An 18,442-nucleotide genomic window follows, 5' to 3' on the forward strand; every position below is an offset into this window, starting at 1 on the left:
GAGGGATTAAAAGCTGCTCTGCGGGAGTATGGCTGTTAATGCAAGATGCAACAATTCCAAAAGAATGGTATGCAGAATTATATTGGTAGTGCTGCTTAATCCTGTGGGAATGCTTCCTTACAAACAATCAATACAGTCATTGAATTATAGCCCAATAATGTTACAACATTAGTACCTTTGCTTTTTGTAGCATGTGAATGCTTAACTAAGAAGACAAAAATAGCCATGTAAAAGAAGGGTTTCTGCTGCTTTTTGCTCATTAAAACCTGAATTGTGTGATTTTCTTCATGAATAAATAATTATTGACCAATAAAAGTTGTCTCATTATTGGAAAAAAATACTATGGAGCACGTCAGTAAGGGCATATTACATGTGGAGTACCTCAAGGTACATTTTTAGGACCTTTCTGTTTTAATAATCATCTGCCATTTGTTTTAGAAAAAGCCTGCATTGCTTGTATACAGATGGCTCAATATGCAAATGCCTCATTAAAAAGCAAAAAGGATGAGTTAACTAAAGTGTTTGCAGGACAACTATTTTATACTTTGAATACAGTGCTGTGCAGAACTTGTAGGCATGTTGGGCCAAAAATTGAGGCTGAAGTAAGACAAAGATGTGTTATTTTATCCATAATGGGTCTGCAGTGTAATCTATTATTTCTGTACTTGAGCCCTTCCTGTATGAACTGCAGTTGTGTCAGGAAGTGTTGCATAACAAAGAGTTTCTTTTAGTAGCTTTCTGTTAACTGATATCTTGTTTTGCAGAAGTTTGAGTAGTCCACATCCACATGAAAAGGTTATTTTTTTCCAGTTTAGAGCAGTAGTTGTTGCCTTATACCACTAGAGGGCGGTGTAACACAGACAGCTGTTTGTGTAATCTATAGAAAGGTGAGAGTATTTTAGAGAGCACATAAAAATAATAATGTCACATAAAGTCGTCGGACTTTTTGCTTGTCTTATCTTTTCCTTCAAACTGATAGTGTTATATGGCTCATATGTAATCTTTTATTGCAGGTCATTCAACAGGAAATGCGTCTTATTGATTAAAACAAAAGTGGAAGTGTTTCACAGACAGGGAGCAGCTGCAAACAAGAGGGAAATTTCAGAGACTTTACTGACAAATTATCGACTTTTTTCGTAAGTAGGTATTAGTTACTATTAGACCGTTTAACTTCTACGTCTGTATAAGGAAATGGAGAAATATTGATTATGTTCTGCTAAGGTATTTTCAACTTCGTCTGTTTTGCTGGACTGAAGTTGGTACAGAGCAGTAATGACAGTGCAGCTTCTCAACAGTTACCGTTAACTCTTTTTAAACGACGTAGGCTAAAACATTCACGTCTTTTTTATCCCTCCTCCAGGGACATGGACGAAGGAAGACCAAGAGGTGAGACAGAAAACGTACTCCTCCTTTATTGCTGAAAAATTCGGTTATTCTTTTCTGTCAAAATTAAGTTACACACACAAAATAGAAACGTAATCATTTTCTTGTTTTGATCAAAAATATTTTGACAGAAGCTATGCAAAAAATTCCAACATTCAGCAAAGATTTCAAATTTGAGTTTTATTAAGAGTGAAAGAAAAAACAAACAGCAGTTAGAAGCATTATTGTTTAACAATCCAGTGGCTCCATTAAGAGGTAGTTCCTGCTCTGTTTTGTATGGAAATCCATGTGTGCCCCTGAAAAGAAGGATTATACTGTGTGTGTGTGTATATATATATATATACACACACACACACAAGAATTATATGAGTTTAATTTTTTTTTATGATTCTGTTGAAACACAATTCAAAAGCAGTGCCTGATTTTCATAAATTAATTTTTCTGTTTTTTTTTTATTTATAATTTGTCAGTTTCAAGTTATTTCAGACACTATTGTTTCTTTTTTTGAGCAGAAGCGTACCAACTGTGTCCATGTGTGTAAATTCAAAACATTTAAGTGACTCAAGCATATTTTCTGTCTTCAGTGTCCAGGAGAAAGTTCTATGTCCACCTGTCAGGAACAACCAATGACGCTCATCTTCCCTGGGTATCAAGATTTGAAGGTATTGGCCAAGTTAAGGTGGACTCTGCTGAGGACAGTGACTACATCCTGCTGTTCTGTCCCATCGCATCCAGAGTTGGAACAGACATCAGTGAGGCTCTGGAAAATATTCCAGGTAGGTGATGGATCAGGAACATTTTTGGCTCATTTCTCACTGAGCATCAGTCTTTAGTGATGAATGATGTTGGATTTTTGCTGGTAGTTACAAATTCATCTTAGCTGGTACAGATTATTAAATTTAGTTCCAGCCTTTAAACTTCTGTCCTTCAAACTAGGGCTGGGCAATTTATTGCAAATCAGATGAAATCGCAATATGGCCTGCTGCAATTTACAAATCGCAGAAGTTGCATTATTTATTGAACTTGGAACATTTTATGCACATTATGCAAGCATTCAAATGTTTTTCTTTTAGAGTGGTTTATTACAAAAATCCTCCTTATCTTGCTTTATATTTGTTTTTTTATAATCAAAACAAGCGATGTAAAAATGATAATCCCCTTCAATAAAGCAATGGGTATCAAGTTTCCAATACAGGCAAGAATAATTGCAGTTAGATATTTTTTAATCGTTCTGCCCAAGTTCATTCTATCTAAAACTGATGAGTCAAACCTCCAGCCACAATCACCTGATAGCCAGCTGATACCAATTATTGCCTCCCAGCTCCCACAGCCAATCACAGCTCTTTCTCTCAACACAGTGGCCCATTTAAATATGACGTTCTGCTCACTGATCCCTGCTTGCATTAATGCTAATGCAACACACTGCTGCTGCTGCTGGCAAAGCTTCACCTCCTCCACCCCGGCCTCCTCCATTATAACATATAGCTGCAGCCTCATATTCAGATTCATGCTACTATGGATGAATTGCTTCTGAAATAATTTCATTGTTTAAAATAAACATTTTCATAAATGTATCTGTACATATTGGGGTTTCTAGCTATGCACTCCCTGGAAAGTCAAAGCAGCTGCTTGATTAACTCAGGGAGCATCTTCTCAGCAGAGCCTTCTCTGCTAAGTAAAACTACAGCTCCATTTTGCATAAAATGCTTAAATGTATGACGAGAGTGCTCCTGGCTGAATGTGGGGTTTTTTGGCTGTTATTTGTTGAAAAATACATAAGATGAAGAACCTAATAATTAATGTGTATTAAATTGCAATGTTAGGGGAAAAAAGTCGTATTTAGATTATTTTGCAAATCGTTCAGCCCCACTTCAAACACACTTTAACATTTAAGAAATGAGGATGAAAAAGACTGTAGCTGGTGGACGCTGTCCTTTCCAAACTTATGAAGTTACTGTTGATATTTAAGCTAATATAACGGTTGTGATCGGCTTTATTGACTTTTTCTGATATTTTTAAGTGAAGACATGTCTGTGTTTACAGCTGGTGACAAAGAAGTCATCCTTGTGGTGATGCATCACACCTTCAACAAAGATCATGTTGTGGCTGACAGCAGGTGGCAGGTCAACGATTCAAAGGTCCTCCTGGTTGTGGACACTCTGTTCTTCGAGGGACGTCCTCTGAAGTCTAACTGCAATGATATCGCACAGGATGAAATCAAGAAGTTCTTTGGTGTCCGTGGCCGTGCTGAGGTACAACTGGATTTAACAGTTCGATTAATTCAATGCATGATGCACCAGAATTGTACGTCTGTAACTGTTGTTTTTTTTCCCTCTTTCTTCAGTTCATTCAGGTCTCCAGCCGTGGTTTCATTGATTACTGTAAGTATAATAAAACAGTTAACTTCAGATTTAACTCAGAGACTTTCAAGTCTGTTATAAATGTTCATTCGGACACAATTTATTTTTGTGGCCCTTCTTTCCATGAACATTGTGAAGTAAACAATCAATCTTTAAGGTCTTGTGTTCACTGAATCACCCATAACCTCAGTTTCAGTGCACTTCTCAGCAGCATGTACGGTTGTTTAGTAAGAAAAACTGGCTCACATCACCTCCACTTCCCTCTGTACTAACCGTTTAGCCTGTTTTATATTCTTTTTCAAGCTTTTTATTTACTTTAAGGGTACAATATGTCCAATTTTTCACTGAAATATCTACTTAAATATTCCACAACCTATGTTATGTAAAGATATTTTTCAGTTGAGTTCTCACATTCCCACATATACTTCCAAAAGTTTTCAATAGATCCTGACTGATATGGATTTTTGGGGGACGATGCCGATATTAAGGAACAAAAATTCTGATAACTGATATATCAGCTGATTAAATTCTTTTTTTTTCCTGAATAAATAAAATAAAACAAAAACTACTTCTAAACCCTTGAATAGAGTTCAAACGTGTTAAACATATATAAACTGAGGGCAGAACATTTTACTATTTTAAAATACTTTTATTGTTAAAAAAACAAACAAAAGGAACTACTTTGCAAAAATTCAGCAGCCTCTGGGATAGGGAGATGTAGTTATTTGTGTGCATTACACTGCATGGATGTGTCTAATGAAGTGGTCAGTGAGAGTATTTACAAATGATGATTTTTTTATTATTATGAAGAACACAAATACTGTACTCTAGTAAAAGTACATTTACTCTTTACTTAAGTAAAAGTAAAACGCATTTAATTTTAAGTTCACTTAAAATTAAATGAGAGTTGGACAGTGAAATCTGAGCATAATCTATATTGGCAAGAGCAACAAGAGAATAGATCTCAAACCAGGTTGTTCAGGTAAAGCCACACCTCTATAATAAAGTAAAATACACAGAAAAACTGACAGTTTTAATTAAACACATATAGAGTTAAATTCATTCTTTAAAAGTGTCTATGTTGATCCACACTACACACAGCTAAACAACACTTTTCAAATAAATATTTTATAATATGGTAGATTTTGGAAATCTGTGGGAAGGTGGGTCTCCTCTAGCAAGACAAAGCAGAGTCAACCGAATCAGAATCAGAATCTTAATTGTCATTGTACACAAGTACAAAAAAATTGTGCGCAGTTCTATTCAGTGCAAAAGAAATATATAAATAAAAAAAGGTATTATAATAAATAATGTAATGAAAGCATTACAGCATAGAAGCATAGGTGGTCACTGTGCCTCCCTTAGGGACACCTAAAGTCACAGGCAGATAAACTAAGTCAGTGGATAACTTCCTTCATGGCGCAAATGTGGCTCACATCAAAAACAACAGGAATTCACCAGAAACAAGAGAGCGTAATATTACAGTGAGATATTGCACCATTTTATTCACTGTATCATTACTGACTCAGCTAAAGTTTATAGCTTGCTAATGTTAAGCTAGGTTATCCTAACTTTAGCTGGAGTTATTTATTTCACAAACTAGTTATAAACTCACTACTGAGGCAAACTGTTCTTTTCAGTAAATCTGATGCTCAGCCAAGCTGCTCTGAGCTCTAGTTCACTCTGCTGTAAAGAGGAAAATATGGAGGGTGTGACATGAAAGGAGTCAGAGCGTCCTCTACTGGACAAATAATAGAACACAGACATCATGTCGAAGTCAAACCAAGTCACATGTCCTTCATTTTATCACTGAAAATACATGTGTTAACATTGGCGTCCATCGACCAACTTTTGGCTTATTAATGATTACTTTAATAGGTTATAATAATCTGGCAGATTAATGGTTGGGCCCTCGTTTAAGGATTGTTCAGTTTTTTGTATCATCACAATATAATACTGTATCGATCTTTTTTCTTCATTTCAGGTGTGAGGAACAACATGATGATCGTCATGATAGCATTCATTTTTGTGTTGGTTGCGATCTGGGTGATATTTATGGTGTATCTATTCTGCAAGAGCTGTGTTTGGTAAAGGCTGTCACTGACAAAGTACACAGTCATTTGACTATCACATTAGGTATTGTTAAAGCTACAAGTTTAAACATGAATTTTGGGTTTTGGCATACAGAGTGTTAATCTGTGAGGCTTTTTAGTCAAAGCACCTTAATGTGAACTAAAAATAATTTGGCATCAGATAGCTCAGACTGCATACAGAGGCAGTCTCAGATGTCTTAACCAGAACTAGATTGTAGTAAACTGCCACCTGATCTGCTCTATGACAAAAATGAAGGCTTTGTTTTAGGGCTGTCAAGATTAATCGCATGAACCATGATTCATTCAGGTCCACTAATAGTGCACTATGCTTTCTATCTTTCTTTTTTCTGGTCAAAAACTAAGGCTGTGTGGGACATTGCCAATGAAAGATGTAGACTACTGATTGTGCTTTATCTTTAGTTTAATTCAGTTAATACTGACAAATAACTGTAATTTGCCTATTTTATACCTTCAAACACCAATATCCAAATGCAAGTGTGCACATCTACTCTCTGAATACGCACAGAGCCTCTGATTGGCCTCCAAAAGCATCTCTTTACATGTCTGATCATGTATTTGTATTATTTAGCTGTATATTTTAATGCATAACACAATAAAAATCTGGAAATGTGTCACTTAATATTCAGTGAGGAGGATTTTAAAGCTGCTCTGTGGAGTACAGCTGTTAATACGTGATGCAGTCATTCCAAAATAATGAAATGCAGTACTATATTGGCAGTACTGCTGTGGGAATGCATCGCTACAAACAATCAATACAGTCATTAAATTATCTTAAGTCCCCAGGTAATACTAACCTTTTGTGAATAGTGCATATGTATAAATAAACATGTTAGTATTGTTTTTGAAAAGAGGATTCAAAGATAGAAATTCAGCTCTAATGTTACAACATTAGTACTTGTACTTTTTGTAGCATATGAATGTTTAACTAAGTCTGTTGATGATTTATGTTCAATCCAATATTGTTGGTGTATGATGAAGACAAAATAGCCATGTAAAAGAAGGATTTCTGCTGCTTTTTGCTCATTAAAAACTGAATTGTGTGCTTTCCTTCATGAATAAACAATTATTGACCAATAAAAGTTGTCTCATTATTGGAAAAAAAGTACTTATGGAGCATGTAAGTGAGGGCACATTACATGTACATGTACAAGTACCTCAAGGTAGATGTTTAGGACCTTTCTGTTTTACTAATCATCTGCCATTTGTTTTAGAAAAAGCCTGCATTGCTTGTACACAGATGACTCAATATGCAAATGTCTCATTAAAAGGCAAAAAGGATGAGTTAACTAAAGTGTTTGCAGGACAACTATTTTATACTTTGAATACAGTACTGTGCAGAACTTGTAGGCATGTTGGGCCAAAAATTGAGGCTGAAGTAAGAAATAGATGTGGTGGGTAAACCACCTGAGGGTGGGAGGGAGGACTGACATTACCGTGGTCTTGCTTTTAAATATAGAAAATAATACATCCATCCATCCACTTGTCCCATCTAGGGTCACAGTGGGCTGGAGCCACTGGGTAAGTGGTGGGGTGCACCCTGAACTGGTCACCAGTCAGTCGCTGAAGGGAAAATAATCTGTTGACACAGATTGCAAAGTACACACCTCCTTTAGGGCACAGTAAGCAGTTACCTGAGTACGTTGCAGATAAGCATTTAAGGAGACCTTGAGGAGATGGTCTCTTTATATCTTTTTAAAGGTAGATTGAAGGCATTGGAGGATGATATATCAGGTGGTAGATGTTTTGACTGATGCCTTTCTGATCCGTGACTCATATTTGGTATCTCTGTGATTTTAATTTCTTTGTTTTTTTGTGTCTGCCTTTGTTAAATGTGCTGCTACCTGTCTTGGCCAGGACACTCTTGTAAATGAGATATTTAATCTCAGTGAGGTTTATCCTGGTTAAATAAAGCCAAATAAAAATAAATAAATGATAAAAAAGCATGGCCTATGGTACTGTAGGGTGTTAGCAGTGTTGCTCTGAGCCCCTGGTTGTGCTTGACCACTGAAGAAGCCGGTATGGTGAATTGTTTGTTCCTGTTGGATGAATGTTGGATTACAATTGCTTATATCAGCACAAAAAAGTTTTGGAGCAATAAATACACAGATTATTGAAACCCTAGCTATTGTCTCAGACTCTCTTCATCAGATGCGGTAAAGTTTGTCAGCGCGTCAATTCCAAGAGTACCTTGCTGCAGACAAGATGGCCGACATACATCTAATCCATACCAGAAGTCTCAACCGAAGTCCGTACGTCTAAGGTTAGGCTTCGGCAGTAAAACCCAAGTGGTTAGGTTCAGGGTAAGGCAGTGGGGAAGGTGATAAATTTGGGATCCAACACCAAGGGTTAGGCTTGGGCACGAAAAAGACTGACAAACACTGGCAGCTGAGTCCAACATGAAGAAGAAACTTCCGCTTGGGACTTCCAGCATGGATTGGATATATAGAGTCGGCCATCTTGATTGCAGTTGGATCCCTCTCCGTCAATTAGATAAATCCCAATGAAGCACCTCAGGGGCTTCAAGCATTGGCTTAGCCTCTACAGTCCCATAAAATCATTGGACTTGGTTCTTGTCTTATCTTTTCCTTCAAACTGATAGTGTTATATGGCTCATATGTAATCTCTGTTTGCAGGTCATTCAACAGGAAATGCGTGTCATCCAGTAAAACAATAGTGAAAGTGTTTCACAGACAGGGAGCAGCAGCGCACGGGAGGAAAATTTCAGAGACTTTACTGACAAATTATCAGTCCTTTTTGTAAGTAGGCATTATTTACTCTAAAACCGTTTAACTTCAGAATCTCTACAAGGAAATGGAGAAATAGAGGTTATGTTCTGCTAAGGTATTTTCAATTTTGTCTGTTTTGCTGGACTGAAGCTGGTACAGAGCAGTTATGACAGTGCAGCTTCTCATCAGATTAACTTTAATTATTCTTATACGACATAGTCTAAAAAAATCTTTCTATCCCTCCTCCAGGGACATGGACGAAGAAAGACCAAGAGGTGAGACAGAAAACTTACTCTTTTCCTTTATTGCTAAAATGATTCGCTTACACTTTTCTATCAAAATGGAAATATGCCACACAAAAGAGAAACGTCTTCATTGTCTTGTTTTGATCAAAAATATTTAGACAGAAGCTATGCAAACAACATTCAGCAAACATTTCAAATTTGAATAATTTAATTAAACATCTCAAAAGCAGCGTTTAAGAGCGAAAGACAAACCAAATAGCAGTTAGTAGCGTATTTGCTTTTTTTTTTAACAATTCAGTGGCTCAGTAAAAAGAGGTGGTTCCAGCTCTGTTTTGTATGGAAATCCATGTCTGCCCCTCAAAACAAGGATTTTATATATATATATATATATATATAGCCAAAAGTGTTTACTCACCCATCCAAATAATTGAAATCAGGTGTTCCAATCACTTCCATGACCACAGGTGTATAAAATCAAGCACCTAGGCATGCAGACTGTTTCTACAAACATTTGTGAAAGAATGGGTCCCTCTCAGGAGCTCAGTGAATTCCAGCGTGGTACTGTGATAAGATGCCACCTGTGCAACAAGTCCAGTCGTGAAATTTCCTCGCTAATAAATATTCCACAGTCAACTGTCAGTGGTATTATAACAAAGTGGAAGTGATTGGGAACAACAGCAACTCAGCCACAAAGTGGTAGGCCACGTAAAATCACGGAGCGGGGTCAGCGGATGCCGAGGTGCATAGTGTGCAGCGGTCACCAAGTTTCTGCAGAGTCAATCGCTACAGACCTCCAAACTTCACATGGCCTTCAGATTAGCTCAAGTACAGTGCGTAGAGAGCTTCATGGAATGGGTTTCCATGGCCAAGCAGCTGCATCCAAGCCATACATCACTAGGTGCATTAAAAGTGTCAGATGCAGTGGTGTGAAGCAAGCCGCCACTGGACTCTAGAGCAGTGGAGACGTGTTCTCTGGAGTGATGAATCGCGTTTCTCCATCTGGACGAGTCTGGGTTTGGTGGTTGCCAGGAGAACGGTACTTGTCTGACTGCATTGTGTCAAGTGTAAAGTTTGGTGGAGGGGGGATTATGGTGTGGGGTTGTTGGTCAGGAGCTGGGCTTGGCCCCTTAGTTCCAGTGCTAAGGGGCCATGTTTTCTTGTTGGTATGCTTCAGCATACCAAGAGGTTTTGGACAATTCCATGCTTCCAATTTTGTGGGAACAGTTTGGGGGTGGCCCTTTCCTGTTCCAACATGACTGTGCATCAGTGCACAAAGCAAGGTTCATAAAGACATGGATGAGAGAGTTTGGTGTGGATCAACTTGACTGGCCTACACAGAGTCCTGACCTCAACCTGATAGAACACCTTTGGGATGAATTAGAGCGGAGACTGAGAGCCAGGCCTTCTCGTCCAACATCAATGCGTGACCTCACAAATGCGCTTCTGGAAGAATGGTGAAAAATTCCCATAAACACACTCCTAAACCTTGTGGAAAGCCTTCCCAGAAGAGTTGAAGCTGTTATAGCTGCATAGGGTGGACCGACGTCATATTAAACCCTATGGATTAAGAATGGGATGTCACTCAACTTCATATGTGAGTCAAGGCAGGTGGGCGAATACTTTTGGCAATATATATTGTATATATGTATATATACACATACATATATTGATACACACACGGAGAATTACGTGAGTTTAATTTTTTAATGATCTGTTGAACCACAATTCAAAAGCAGTACCTCATTTTCTTTAATTAATTTTTCAGTAAATTTTTATTTATAATTTGTCAGTTTTAAGTTATTTCAGACACCATTGTTTCTTTTATCTAAAAGCGTACAGAAGCGTACCAACAGCTGTGTCCATGTGTGTAAATTCAAAACATTTAAGTGATTCAAGCATGTTTTCTGTCTTCAGTGTCCAGGAGAAAGTTCTATGTCCACCTGTCAGGAGGGGCCAATGACGCTCATCTTCACTGGGTATCAAGATTTGAAGGTATTGGCCAAGTTAAGGTGGACTCTGCTGAGGACAGTGACTACATCCTGCTGTTCTGTCCCATCACATCCAGAGTTGGAACAGACATCAGTGAGGCTCTGGAAAATATTCCAGGTAGGTGATGGATCAGGAACATTTTTGGCTCATTTCTCACTAAGCATCAGTCTTTAGTGATGAATGATGTTGGATTTTTGCTGATAGTTACAAATTCATTTTAGCTGGTACGGATTATTAATTGTAGTTATAACCTTAAACTTCTGTCCTTCAAACTAGGGCTGGGCAATTTATCACAAATCAGACGAAATCGCAATATGGCCTGCTGCAATTTACAAATAGCAGAAGTTGCAATATTTCCTGAAGTTGAACATTTTGTGCACATTATGCAAATATTCAAATGTTTTTCTTTTAGAATGCTTTACAAAAATCCTCCTTTTCTCGTTTTATGTATGTTTTTTCTTAAATTTAAAAAAGTGATATAAAAAATATAATCCCCTTCAGTAAAGCAATGGGTATCAAATTTGCAATATAGGCAAGAATAATTGCAGTTAGATGTTTTTTTAATTGCTCTGCCCAAGTTCATTCTATCTAAAACTGATGAGTCAAACCTCCAGCCACAATCACCTGATAGCCAGCTGATACCAATTATTGCCTCCCAGCTCCCACAGCCAATCACAGCTCTTTCTCTCAACACAGCGGCCCATTTAAATATGACCTACTGCTCACTGATCCCTGCTTGCATTAATGCTAATGTAACACTGCTGCTGCTGGTCAAGCTTCACCTCCTCCACCCCAGCCTCCTCCATTATAACATATAGCTGCAGCCTCATATTCAGATTCATGCTTCTATGGATGAATTGCTTCTGAAATAACTTCATTGTTTAAAATAAACATTTTCAAAAATGTATCTATACATATTGGGTTTGTGATCTCACTTTATTGACTTTTCTCTGATATTTTTAAGTGAAGACATGTCTGTGTTTACAGCTGGTGACAAAGAAGTCATCCTTGTGGTGATGCATCACACCTTCAACAAAGATCATGTTGTGGCTGAGAGCAGGTGGCAGGTCAATGACCCAAAGGTCCACCTGGTTGTGGACACTCTGTTCTTCGAGGGACGTCTTCTTGAGTCTAACCACAATGAAATCGCATGGCATGAAATCAAGAAGTTTTTTGGTGTCCAAGGCCGTTCTGAGGTACAACTAGATTTAACAGTCTGATGAATTAAATGCATGATGCACTAATGTTGTACGTCTGTAACTGTTGTTTTTTTTCCTCTTTCCTCTGTTCATTCAGGTCTCCAGCCATGGTTTCATTGATAACTGTAAGTATAATATAACAGTTAACTTCAGATTTAACTCAGAGACTTTGAAGTCTGTTATAAATGTTCATTCAGACACATTTTTTTTTGTGGCCCTTCTTTCCATGAACATTGTGAAGTAAACAATCAATCTTTAAGGTCTTGTGTTCACTGAATCATCCATAACCTCAGTTTCAGTGCACTTCTCAGCAGCATGTACGGTTGTTTAGTAAGACAAACTGGCTCACATCACCTCCACTTCCCTCTGTAGTAACTGTTCAGCCTGTTTAATATTCTTCTCCATGCTTTTTATTTGCTTGAAGGGTACAATATGTCAGTTTTTTTCACTAAAATATCTAGTTAAATGTTCCACAACCTATGTTATGTAAAGATATTTTCAAGTTGAGTACCCAAATTATCACAAATAATTCCAAAAGCTTTCAATAGGGCCTGACTGATACAGATTTTTGGGGGCAGATATTACCTAAGAATAATTCTGATAACTGATCCATCAGCCAATTAAATTCTTAGTTTTTTTTCCAGATTAACAAATAAATAAAACAAAAACTGCTTCTGATTCCTTGAATAAAGTTCAAGTGTGTTAAACATACATACACTGCATTCCAACTTATTATACAAATGATATTTTTCTCTTATTTTCCTAAATATGAATGCAAATGACAGTCGGAATATTTTTCAAGTCATCAGCTGTTAGAGCATAAATCACATGTTTTTGAAAAAACTTCATAATCACAACTATTATTATTATTATTATTTTAAATAAAAACCTCAAAATGCACTGTTCCACATTATTAAGCATGACAGAGTTTTAAAAACATTTTTTGGGGTTGTAAAGAACTGAAAATAGTCATTTGTTGAATTTGCAGCATTAGGAGGTCATATTTACTGAAATCAAAGCTATTTCAATCAAAAAAAAAAAAATCTGAACAGGCCAAGTTACATGTTAACATAGGAGCCCTTCTTTGATATCACCTGGGCCCACACCAGGATGAGGAGGATGGGGGCCTCACCATGAGTTTCTCTCCTTTTATGCCCATAGCAGCCAATGACTCAGAGCTATTCTTTGCAGCATGAGATGGTGCGTTGCCATGCATGAAGACAATTTTTTCTACAGAAGGCACTGTTCTTCTTTTTGTACCATGGTAGACAGCCAGAAGCTTTATATGCTTTGCAGAGGTCATTTTCACACCTTCAGGGACCCTAAAGGGGCCTACCAGCTCTCTCCTCATGATTCTGGGCCAGAACATGACTCTGCCACCTTCTTGCTGACATCACAGCTTTGTCTGGACATGGTGGCCATCCACCAACCATCCACTACTCCTCCATCAGGACCATCCAGGGTTGCACGGTACTCATCAGTAAACAAGACAGTTTAAAAATGAGTCTTCATGTATTTCTGGGCCCACTGCAACCGTTTCTGCTTGTGAGCATTGGTTAGGGGTGGCTGAATAGTAGGTTTACGCACGACTGCAAGCCTCTAGAGGATCCTACACCTTGAGGTTGGTGGGACTCCAGAGGCACCAGCAGTTTCACATACCTGTTTACTGCTTTGTAATGGCATTTTAGCAGTGCTCTCTTAATCCCATGCATTTTTCTGTCAGAAACCTTCTTCCTTACGCCTTTATCTGCATGAAACCGTCTGTGCTCTGAATCAGCCACAAATTTCTTCACAGTACAATGATCACTCTTAATTTTTCAAGAAATATCTAATGTTTTTATTCTTTGTCCAAAGTGTTGCACTATTTGAGGCCTTCTGCAGAAGAGAAATCCTTTTTCTTTTACATATTGAAACCTGTGTTCTGCTTAATAATGTGGAACATCCTTCTTAAGTAGTTTTCCTGTAATTGGGCTCACCTGGCAAACTAATGATCACAGGTGTCTGAGATTGAGTTCAGTGATCCACAGAACCCTGAGACACAACACCATCCATGAGTTTAATTGAAAAACAAAAATTTGAATGTTTATGACATTAAAATACAATTTGCATAATAAGTTGGAACATGGTGTAAACTGAGGGCAGAACATTGTACTATTTTAAATACTTTTATTGTAAAAAAAACAAAAAAACCAACCAACCAAACAAACAAACAAACAAAAAGAAAACAAAACATAAAAGAAACTATTATGACCAAAATGCTGTGCAAAAATTCAGCAGCCTCTGGGAAAGTGAGATGTAGTTATTGGTGCGCATTACATTGCATGGATGTGTCTAATGAAGTGGTCAGTGAGAGTATTTACCAATGACGAATTTATTATTATTATGAAGAACACAAACACTGTACTCCAGTAAAAGTACAAATGCGTCTCAAATAAAAACAACATGAATCCACCAGAAACGAGAGAGCGTAATATTACTGTGTGATATTGCACCATAACAGTCATTGTGTCGTTACTGACTCAGCTAAAGTTTAAAGCTTGCTAATGTTAAGCTAGGTTATCCTAACTTTAGCTGGAGTTATTTATTTCACAAACTAGTTATAAACTCACCACTGAAGCAAACTGTTCTCTTCAGTAAATCTGATGCATAGCCAAGCTGCTCTGAGCTCTAGTTCACTCTGCTGTAAAGAGGAAAATATGGAGCATGTGACATGAAAGGAGTCAGAGCGCCCTCTACTGGATAAATAATAGAACACAGACATCATGTCGAAGTAAAACCAAGTCGTATTCCCTCTTTTATCACTGAAAACACAAGTGTTAACGTCGGCATCCATGGACCAACTTTTGGCTGATACTGATATTTACTTTTAATAGGTTATAATCATCCGGCAGATTAGTGGTCGGGCCCTCGTTTAAGGATTGTTCAGTTTTTTGTATTATACCCAATACAGTACTGTAACAATCTTTTTTCTTCATTTCAGGTATGAAGAACAAGAAGATGAACATTGTTGTACCTTTTGTGTTGGTTGGGATCTTAGTGATAATTCTGTTTTATGTACTCTACAAGAGCTTAGTTTGGTAAAGGCTGTCACCAACAAAGTTCACAGTCATTTGACTATCATATCAGGTATTCTTCAAGCTACAGGTTTACACATGAAATCTGTTCAGTAAAACAAGAATCATCTGATAAAATTAAATATAAGTTGTATATTCTTGAATTTCTTAATTGAAGTTTAAGGGTGATGAAGGTCTTCTAGTGCCAGCGCTTTTCAGTGGTCTTTGATTTCCCTCCCCTTTCCTGAAAGATGTTCATCCATTTTGGGTTTTGGCATACTGAGTGTTAAACCGTGATGCTTTTTAGTCAAAGCACCTTAATGTGAACTGAAAATAATTTGATGCCTCAGATGTCTTAATCAGAACTAGATTGTAGTAAAGTGCCACCTGATCAGCTGAATGACAAAAATGAAGGCTTTGTTTTAGGGCTTTCAAGATTAATCGCATGTACCGTGATTCATTCAGGTCCACTAATAGTGCACTATGTTTTCTGTCTTTCTTTTTTTCTGGTCAAAAACTAAGGCTGTGCTGGACATTGCCATCAAAGATGTAGACTACTGATTGTGCTTTTTCTTTGGTTTATTTTGGTTAATACTGACAAATAACTTTAATTTGTCTATTTTACATGTCTGATCATGTGTTTGTGTTATTCAGCCGTACATTTCATGCATAACACAATTTAAATCTGGAAATGTGTCGCTTAATATTTAGTGAGGAGGGTTTTAAAGCTGCTCTGTGGGAGTACGGCTGTTAATACGTGATGCAGTGATTTCAAAATAATGAAATGCAGTATTATATTGGCAGTGCTGCTGTGGGAATGCATTGCTACAAAAAATCAGTACAGTCATTAAATTATCTGAATTCCCCAGGTAATACTAACCTTTTGTGAATAGTGCATATGTATAAATGTATATGTTAGTATTGTTTTTGAAAAGAGGATTCAAAGATAGAAATTCAGCTCTAATGTTACAACATTAGTACTTGTACATTTTGTAGCATATGAATGTTTAACTAAGTCTGTTGATGATTTATGTTCAATCCAATATTGTTGGTGTATAATGAAGACAAAATAGCCATGTAAAAGAAGGATTTCTGCTGCTTTTTGCTCATTAAAAACTGAATTGTGTGCTTTCCTTCATGAATAAACAATTATTGACCAATAAAAGTTGTCTCATTATTGGGAAAAAAGTACTTATGGAGCATGTCAGTAAAGGCACGTTACATGTGGAGTACCTCAAGGTAGATGTTTAAGACCTTTCTGTTTTACTAATCATCTGCCATTTGTTTTAGAAAAAGCCTGCATTGCTTGTACACAGATGACTCAATATGCAAATGTCTCATTAAAAGGCAAAAAGGATGAGTTAACTAAAGTGTTTGCAGGACAACTATTTTATACTTTGAATACAGTACTGTGCAGAACTTGTAGGCATGTTGGGCCAAAAATTGAGGCTGAAGTAAGACAAAGATGTGGTGGGTAAACCACCTGAGAGCGGGAGGGAGGACTAACATTACCGTGGTCGTGCTCTGGATGTGGTTGCATTCAAATATAGAAAATAATACATCCATCCACTTGTTCCATCTAGGGTCACAGTGGGCTGGAGCCACTGGGTAAGTGGTAGGGTGCACCCTAAACTGGTCACCAGTCAATCGCTGAGAAAATAATCTGTTGATAAAGATTCAAAGTCCACACCTTCTTTAGGGCACAGTAAGGGGTGGACATTGTGGGTAAGCATTTAAGGAGACCTTGAGGAGATGGTCTCTTTAAATCTGTTTAAAGGTAGATTAAAGGCATTGGAGGATGATATATCAGGTGGTAGATGTTTTGACTGATGACTTTCTGATCTGTGACTCATATTTGGTATCTTCATTTCTTTGTTTTTTTTTGTTTCTGTGTCTTTGTTAAATGTGCTGCTACCTGTCGTGGCCAGGACACTCTTGTAAATGAGATTTTTAATCTCACTGAGTTTTTTTCTGCTTAAATAAAGTCAAATAAAAATAAATAAATAATAAAAAGCATGGCGTATAGTACTGTAGGGTGGTAGCAGTGTTGCCCTGAGCCCCTGGTCGTGCTGTGGATGCCCGGAAACTGCCGGTGGTCTGGGGTTATTATCAGGGTTGAAAAGGCCTCCACAAAAAAAGATGCTGTTAAGCTTGACCTTAGCTGCCAAGTGATACAGGTGTGTTGACATGTTGAGCTTGGCAAGTCCCAAACACACACACATCTATTTAAAAAAAACAAAACTAAAACCAAAACATTCTCATTTATAAATGTATGAAACACACACACACACACACACACACACATATATTATATATATATATATAGATAGATAGATAGAGAGAGAGAGAGAGAGAGAGAGAGAGAGATACATTATACATGCACACATGTATATATTCATAAATAAAGGTATGTATACAGAGGTGCTTTTCTTGTTATGTGGGAGTTTTATCTATGTCTTGTGTCATTTTGATTTGAGACTACTGATGAAAATGTCAGTCTACCATGTCTCTTAAATAAAATAAATGCACAGATATGCATCTAAGTTGCCACTAGAACATTTATACAGAATTTAAAAACACTACTGCATAGAAACAACCAATTCATAAGAAAAAACAGCTCAACATAGTAATATAAACACACAAGAGGATCTCCATACCTGTATTAACTGACAGAAATCCATGAGCAGTGTGTTGAGTCTGCATCATGCATGTCTCCTGATAGAAGAACAAACACGTCATAGGCCTGCGATGGGGTTCCACCTAGCAAGGAAGCTATGTTTTCACGCTTGCTTTAGCTGTTAAACACGAGACAAGATTGATCAATAACTTAATTTAACAGACTCAGAAACTTCCCAAACTGATGCAAAATGTGTTGAACATTAAAAAGAACTCAGCACATCAGTTTGGCTCCATTTTAGTCACAATAAACAACTTTTAAACACATTTATCAGTGATTTAATGATCTACCTCTGACTAAGGTCTGTTTGAACAAAGCGAACGCCACGCGCCCACGTAACGCACCTACGTAACTACATCACTACGTCTACAGGAACAGGTCTTCAAAATATGCAGGTAAAGTTGTCAGAGAGCCGAAAAAATATATTTAAAAACGGGGTCTTTTGGTGAAGTTCATAAGCAAACTTTGTCAGACTACATCTGTCCCCCAGCTCACTCCCCCTTCACCATATCAAAGCATCGCTGATGTCTGCTGGTGCTGCACCGATCAGCACAAGTCCGAGGTCATGGTCATGATTTAGCCTGGGTCAACTCTTCACTGTGTTTCTTCTGAAGTGTGAGCTGACTGTAGACTGGAGAGGTTCAAATCAGATAGGAAACACGAACTTTTTTATTCTTTAAACTATTGGCTGTTAAG

The 18,442-nt window shown here is 37.4% G+C and overlaps 1 protein-coding gene across 2 annotated transcripts; it reads left to right on the forward strand.

Annotated features, from left to right (window-relative positions):
* The first annotated feature begins 911 nt into the window (after positions 1–911).
* On the forward strand, positions 912–6,922 carry LOC121521655. 2 transcript variants are annotated; one of them, XM_041805782.1, is made up of 6 exons: positions 912–1,140; positions 1,361–1,386; positions 1,968–2,159; positions 3,427–3,635; positions 3,728–3,764; positions 5,728–6,922. In XM_041805782.1, the coding sequence occupies exons 2-6, from the start codon at positions 1,365–1,367 to the stop codon at positions 5,832–5,834; spliced, it is 567 nt and encodes a 188-aa protein (XP_041661716.1). In that variant the 5' UTR covers positions 912–1,140; positions 1,361–1,364; the 3' UTR covers positions 5,835–6,922. The 2 variants fall into 2 exon arrangements, with proteins under 2 accessions (XP_041661716.1, XP_041661715.1); XM_041805781.1 differs by having other exon boundaries at positions 912–1,136.
* The last annotated feature ends 11,520 nt before the right edge of the window (positions 6,923–18,442 follow it).

This window comes from Cheilinus undulatus, linkage group 14 (genome assembly GCF_018320785.1).
Source record: "Cheilinus undulatus linkage group 14, ASM1832078v1, whole genome shotgun sequence".
NCBI lineage: Eukaryota > Metazoa > Chordata > Actinopteri > Labriformes > Labridae > Cheilinus > Cheilinus undulatus.

Coding starts and splice junctions, on each gene's coding strand:
- LOC121521655 (XM_041805781.1), top strand. CDS start 922: ATGTCACATAAAGTCGTCGGACTTTTTGCTTGTCTTATCTTTTCCTTC. Junction 1,137..1,360: donor ACAAATTATCGACTTTTTTC/GTAAGTAGGTAT, acceptor TCCCTCCTCCAG/GGACATGGACGAAGGAAGAC. Junction 1,387..1,967: donor GGACGAAGGAAGACCAAGAG/GTGAGACAGAAA, acceptor TTCTGTCTTCAG/TGTCCAGGAGAAAGTTCTAT.